This window comes from Brassica oleracea, chromosome C5, assembly GCF_000695525.1.
Source record: "Brassica oleracea var. oleracea cultivar TO1000 chromosome C5, BOL, whole genome shotgun sequence".
Lineage (NCBI taxonomy): Eukaryota > Viridiplantae > Streptophyta > Magnoliopsida > Brassicales > Brassicaceae > Brassica > Brassica oleracea.
This window is the reverse complement of record NC_027752.1, coordinates 17,475,955-17,482,669: the sequence shown is the minus strand read 5'-3', so window position 1 is coordinate 17,482,669 and position 6,715 is coordinate 17,475,955. Positions and strand designations below refer to the sequence as shown.

At 38.1% G+C, this 6,715-nt stretch overlaps 2 protein-coding genes across 2 annotated transcripts; one reads left to right on the top strand and one right to left on the bottom strand.

The window, feature by feature from the left end:
• Positions 1-451: 451 nt before the first annotated feature.
• Positions 452-2,995, top strand: LOC106295200 (DNA excision repair protein ERCC-8). The gene is made up of 9 exons (XM_013731036.1): positions 452-716; positions 794-1,054; positions 1,137-1,296; positions 1,421-1,602; positions 1,770-2,004; positions 2,235-2,389; positions 2,478-2,567; positions 2,653-2,724; positions 2,814-2,995. The coding sequence occupies exons 1-9, from the start codon at positions 567-569 to the stop codon at positions 2,859-2,861; spliced, it is 1,353 nt and encodes a 450-aa protein (XP_013586490.1). The 5' UTR covers positions 452-566; the 3' UTR covers positions 2,862-2,995.
• A 200-nt stretch (positions 2,996-3,195) lies between these two features.
• Positions 3,196-6,152, bottom strand: LOC106295201 (interferon-related developmental regulator 1-like). Its single transcript, XM_013731037.1, has 13 exons — positions 5,854-6,152; positions 5,610-5,775; positions 5,452-5,532; positions 5,268-5,350; positions 5,063-5,178; positions 4,868-4,978; positions 4,619-4,728; positions 4,224-4,539; positions 4,053-4,130; positions 3,920-3,970; positions 3,731-3,814; positions 3,568-3,645; positions 3,196-3,468 (listed from the first exon to the last, which is right to left on the bottom strand). The coding sequence occupies exons 1-13, from the start codon at positions 5,861-5,863 to the stop codon at positions 3,424-3,426; spliced, it is 1,329 nt and encodes a 442-aa protein (XP_013586491.1). The 5' UTR covers positions 5,864-6,152; the 3' UTR covers positions 3,196-3,423.
• Between the last annotated feature and the right edge of the window lie 563 nt (positions 6,153-6,715).

Sequence of the window (6,715 nt, the reverse complement as noted above, 5' to 3'; positions counted from 1 at the left end):
TTTCATATATATGATCTTTTATGTTTTATATTATTTATCTTTTGTATGGTGCTTATTTTTTATTTTTTAATATGTATGGTCTTTTATTGTTTATATTATATATATTTTATTGCATAAAATAGTTCGTTTGATGGATATTTATATAATTAAGAAATATTAACAGTAATTTTTATAATATATATAGTAAAATAATATTTATATATTTATTTATAATATTATTTTCTTAAATATGAAAATATTTAAATATAGAGGATTATTTTAGAGTAGGATGGGAGAGGATTTTACTGCAAAATGTGAGGTAGGAGCAGGGTTGGTTGGAGATACCCAAGGTATACTCGTATCTTTTCTTTTTCTTGGTTGGGTTAGAAATTTATATCAAAGAATATAAAATATTTAATTTTTTTAATTTTTAACCGACGCAAAAATAGTTATATTCTCTTGAAGAGTTTTTTTTTTTGGGGTATCAGATTTGTTAAGAATCATCATCATCATCCTTGTCTCCTCTCCTGCCGATCAAAACGCATCCATCACAAAAAGGGGGGTTATCGAGTGGAGATGCTAGGAGAATGTGGCAAGCCATCCAAGCCAGAGAAACCGGTCGGACCCCTTGCAATTCGTTCGCGAACCAACTCAAATCACGCCGCATCTCCTCTCTCCAACTCTGTAATCGCAAAGATTTCGTTTCTCCTCACCGTGGCGCCGTCAACTCCCTTCAGGTAGCTTCCAAGTTTGGGGGTTTCACTTAAAGTCTAAACTAACTAATTATGAGAGTGAATTGAATTGAATGAATCAGGTTGATTTGACGGAAGGGAGGTACTTGCTCTCAGGAGCATCAGATGGTTCAGCTGCCGTGTTCGATACTCAGCGCGCGACTGATTCCGAGGCAAGTGGTCTAATTGAGAAGCACAAGTGTGTATTTAGTGTGGACAAGGGGCATGAACACGGGCATAGATTTGCCGTTTCTTCTGCTGTTTGGTATCCCATTGACACTGGGCTCTTCGTTACAGGTTCTTTTGATCATCTCATCAAAGTCTGGGATACCAATACTGCTCAGGTGATTTGTCATTTGTCATTTGTCAAAGTTTAGCTACTTTCAATATTTATCTGATTTTTTTTTTTTTTTTTTTTTTTTGTAGGCGGTTGTGGATTTTAAGATGCCTGGGAAGGTTTATAGAACTGCCATGTCTTCTTTGGCTATGTCTCACACCCTTATTGCTGCTGGCACTGAGGATGTGCAGGTTCGCCTCTGTGATATAGCTTCTGGAGCTTTCTCTCACACCCTATCTGGTCACCGTGGTATGCTTCTTTTGTACTTTTCCTTTGTTGCTTCAGAAGCATTCTCTCACACGTTATCTTAGATACTAGTCTCTTGCTTTCATTAGTTAAAATAACAGATTGTCTTGTTGTCATGATACGCCAGATGGTGTTATGTCGGTGGAATGGTCTACTTCCAGCGAGTGGGTTTTGTACACTGGGGGATGTGATGGTGCTATACGCTTCTGGGACATTAGACGTGCTGGTTGTTTCCGTGTTTTGGATCAATCAGTTACACAACTTGGGGTTCGTCCACCGATTTTAAAGCATTCAGCGGTTAGCACTAAGGTTTGTTCAAACCGAATGACCTTTTTTAAGTTTGTTCTTGTCACTGTATATCTAGTTACCTCTGCATGTCTAAAGGACTTCATGTGACATGAATAAAGGATTATCAATATCTTCTTTTTTTGTTTGGGAGTGGAATCCTTTAGTAACTCTATTATCTTCTCATACAGGTTTCAGCTGAAAAATCTTCTTCTGGGGCCAAAAATAGGTTGAAGACACTGCATAGTAAACACACGGGGAGCCAGAATATGAAGGGATCATCTAGCGCTAGACCTTCAGTGGAAAAGGCTAGACAGAAGAGACTTCATCCTGGAATGTTGTCTACTCTAGATCGTGCTACGGCTCATTATGGTGTTGTTACTGGATTAAAGGCAACTAACGATGGGATGTACCTTCTTAGTGCTGGTAAGGTTCTTTCTTATGGTCATGGCTACTTTCTTTGTACTTTAGGGTATCTATTTGAAAGGCATAAATTAGTGACCCAACGTGAAGTGGATGTAATAACTATAGGGGTTTAAACATCAATTGGTTGCGAGAACTGATTACTATTGTACGCATTTGGTGCTGCTATGTGGGATTAAGTGCCTCCACGTTTAGACTCTAATGTACTATTGCATTTGCATATTATGTTTCAGGGTCGGATTCAAGAATAAGGCTGTGGGATACTCAATCCGGATGCAATACACTTTTGAACTTTGAAACTGGACGCCTTCAGACCAGCAAAGCGATTCAGATGGCTACAAGTGATGATCCAGCTCTTGTATTTGTTCCATGCATGAAGACTGTGAAGGTAGTCATCAACTTACTATATTATCCTCAAATCTTTTCATTTCATTACTTTCATTATACATTGAATCGTGATGCAATTTGTATATAAGGCTTTTGGCATGTGGTCGGGTAGAACAACACTGATGTTTCGTGGACACTACGAAAGCGTGAACACTTGCTGCTTTAATTCCACTGATCAGGTATATCTCAATCACTGGAATCTTCTCAAATCTCCTTGTTGAAAACACCACTAAATCCGAATGACTTGTTATGCTTTACTCATAGGAACTATACACAAGTGGTGCAGATAGACAAATACTCGTGTGGTCACCAGGTGGATCCGTCGAAGGAGAAATGGTTGAGCTATTATATTTTATCGCTACTTGAACTTCAAATCCTTTCTTGTTGTGTAATGTGTTTCTGATCAAAGATGGTGTCAATGGCAGGACCAAGATGAAGAAGCTGCCGAAGATAAAGACAATTGGAGTGACTAAAAATCAAAGTCCCGAGCAGTCTTCTTTCTTCCATGTTCGTTGTACCTACCGTGTTTAAACTCTACAATGCGGTTTTCGATGGTGTGTTGTGTAAAACGAAATGTTTGCTAGTTAAATAGAGTTTGTTCATACTACTACAATGCAGTTTATGACCTATGAACATTAAAACTCGATGGAAACAAAAAAATCTTGGTGTTTTGTAAGATAAAAAAGATCATGAGTGCATGCCCGGAATCATAGGGATTAGAAGATCAAGAGGAAAAAAATCCCATGAACTTGTTGTACTACATGGCCGAATCAGAACTACGAGATAAATGATTATTGGTTACACAAATTGCTAAAAATCTGCGATTCGAATTCTGAGTCTCAACTAAAAATGGTTATTGAAGTATTCAATGGCTCTCTAAGAGCAACAACTGTATTGTCAGAGTAATAACATTCTGACGGTAAAAGTGACATAAAAGTATAATGATGAAACAGCAAAAGTGATTCTATGGTACATCAATCGTCAACAAGGCAGCAGGCAAGTTTGCATAGCTTTAAAATCAATAGTGAGAAGCCATCATTCGTTCTCCACCGTCGCCGCATAATGCCCATCGTTCATGTTCTGTAATCACAGTTGGAAACAAATTCGTTATAATACCCTCCGCAACAAAATCTCCAAGAGGAGAAGATAATCAATCACCCACAGTTTTATATAAAATACCTTAGCTAGCATCCTCTGCTTGTTCAGGAATTGCGTCCTTGCTTTGTTGAGAGCTGAGTTTGGTGATTTAAACAACCTCTGCCATTAATGAACACCAACTGATGGTTAAAACCGGAAACAATCAAAGAACAAAGAGGAGAGCATGCAGAGTCGCAAAACAAACCTTTTCTTCACTAGACATGCCAGAACCTCGCCCACCAACCTTTTTTGGAGTGAAGTTGAATACATCGTGAAGGAACTCATTCTCCTGTTGTTGCCAAAATTGAATGAAGTAACAGTAAACAGTCAGCTTCTAGAGAAAGAAAAACCTAAGGACTAAGAAAGTGGAAGCTTGGCAAATAAGAAAACCGACCTGCATATGCTTGATAAAGCCACCCCCAAGGAAATGCTTCAAAAAATTCAACTGTTGAAAAGCAACATATACATGTTGAAAAACAGTCACAGGAAGACCAACAGAACAAGTCCTATAAAGATTTGAGAGAAACCTGTATCATCTGATACCAAGTTGACGTCTGCAAATAGTCCCCTCCAACCTTTGTAGAGGTTTCAGGTGCGTATCCATCCTAATCATCATTAAATTAAAACAGATCATATATAAAAATCCAACCAGAAGAGTCAAATATTAGCCTCATCACACAGAAAAGATGAACTCATGCCTCAAGAAATTCAACAAGATCTTTAAACAAATTCCGTTGTGTGTTGAGATCTTTCTTAGCAGAGCCTTTACCACCTGCCTCTACAGAGAGGTCTCTAACTTGGTTAACGACTTTGGATTTCAGGCCATGCATGTGAATCAATGCCTCCTGAGACACACTTCCTTCTTTCACTGATCCATTATTAGCAGACTCTTTGGCTTCAGCAGCAAACTTCTCCAGAGTTCCCGACTCAAATATAAGAGCAAGCGCTTCACCAGCAGCTATACGTACAGATCGGTCTTCTTTTTCCAACAGTGAGGAGAGATACGTAACGATCCTGCAGTAGCATCAATATCTCTAATGAGATTATAAATCCATCAATAAGTGGTCAAATAAATGCAACAAGTTCCACTTACTCTTGCCAAAGTTTGGGACTTAGGGTCCATCGGTCAACTGTTGTGAGCAGAAACGCCCAGGAAGAGACAACAGTAGTTATCACAGCAGGTGAAGGTTTGGTTGCAACAACCTACACAAAATGCCAACTTACATGTGAGCCTCCTATATACTTTAGATTAAACAACATACTTTCTTAATAAACCAAATTAGCAATCAAATAATTTGCATAGACCTCTCAGTTTAACATGAGAAAAGAGTAAGATGCATACATTAGAACCTAGTTTGGGGTGAATCATTTGCCATATTATTTGCATAGATGTCTCAGTTTGCTCCGGATTGGTCCCACCAACAAAGGTTATGACTGCCAAACACTCAAGAATCTGCAATGAAATGGCCTAATTTAGAAACCAGACCTTTAACAAAATAAAAAAAAAAACTGCTAGTCATCAGCTGCTCATCCATACCGAAGTTATTTTTAACACTTCACGACCAGATTTAAGGGCCTGAGAAAGAGGAGTGACGGATTCTTCAAGAATCTCTTGTGCTTGATCCCCAAGTCCAACAGTCAATGCTAGCAACCCTGCAAACGCCACACTAACTATTAGCATAGCCCAATAAAAAAGCTACTAAAGATGATGCATAAGTTGCCTGTTTGACTCAAAGACTAACCAATAACATGTGATGCTAAAGAGGTCTCCTTGCTGGACCCTTTCTTGGTGCAGTGTAAGCACTGATGCAATAGAGTGGCAAACCTGCATATCGTTGAGAAGAAACATTAGACACCCCTTAGTATGATTAACAACATAGGAACTCAAAGTGGAATGCTAAACTAAACAAGAAACGAGTTGGTTACTTCTTTTCGACAAACTCATGCTGCAAGTCGCAGTTGAAAGCATCAACAATGGAGGCCAAAGCTTGCTCTCTCGTTGAAGTCCTTCACAACGAGAAAGGAATTTTCAAAAAAAAAAACAGAAAAGAATAAAAAGAAGAACCCACAACGAAAGTAACAACCTTTTCTCATAGAGAGCATCAAGGGATTGATCCAGCATCAAATCTTTGTGAACCTGAACTTCATCCATGCCGGGTCTCTCAGAACGGATGGTGGAGGAAGAGCTAATACTACTTGTATCATCATCACTATCAAACAAATCCATGGGGACATTCTTACGCTGAGACTCTGCAATATTCCCAGCAAAAGGTCAAGTCTTAGTTTTCTATATCAAATAGAGATTGAAAATCAAGAAGAGAAGCTTACTCCTCCCCATGGTTCAAATCCAAATCAACTATTGACGAATCGGCAGAGCTTCCGAGTTTTACGAAAGAAAAAGCGTATCAACGACAATTACGATGGGAAACAACAACAGAAGAAGAAGAAGAAGAAGCACGAAAACTAGAGAAGAAGAGCAACAAAAGTCTGGAGGAAAACGCTGAGGAATGAGATCGGAGAGGCGATTTATCCATTAAAGAGAGGGTTCTTTTCAGGGAGAGATGAGAGAGAGGTCGAGAAAGTTTCGGAGATTTTGGAACCAAGGAAGAGAAACGTGAGGATGAGAGCGGCGAGTTTTCTTTTATATATAAAGACTCTCGACTCGGTGATTTCGAACAAGAATCAAACCTTTCACATCTACGGAATATGCTCTCCCACGTGCCACTTTTTGTGCCGTTGGATCCTGATATGCCGACCTGACTATGATTTCGTTTATTTTTGGACACACCTATAATTTATAGTCCTCGTGTACAATGTTTTAGATCTTGTTTTATTTTTATTTGTAGATTATGTCATTTTTTTATGTTATTTTAATTATATAAAATATAATATCAGTTTTTAAATCTAACAAATTCATTTTAAATAAACTGTTTTCTTTATTTTTCAAATCGATTAGCATCCACACTTGGGTTAATTTTATAGACTAAATTTCAACTTACATTTGTAAATCATTAATAACATGTCATTTTGATCTGAGGGAATACTAAAAAGGTTGAATGTTGCTCATCATAATTAATATGACTTCTAGACTTATAAATATGACGACGGGTTTTCTAAGGTTTTCGCGTTTGTAATTTAGGTTTGCTCTATCGTCTATGACAGATTCAATACTTTCTCGGTGGCTACTCTC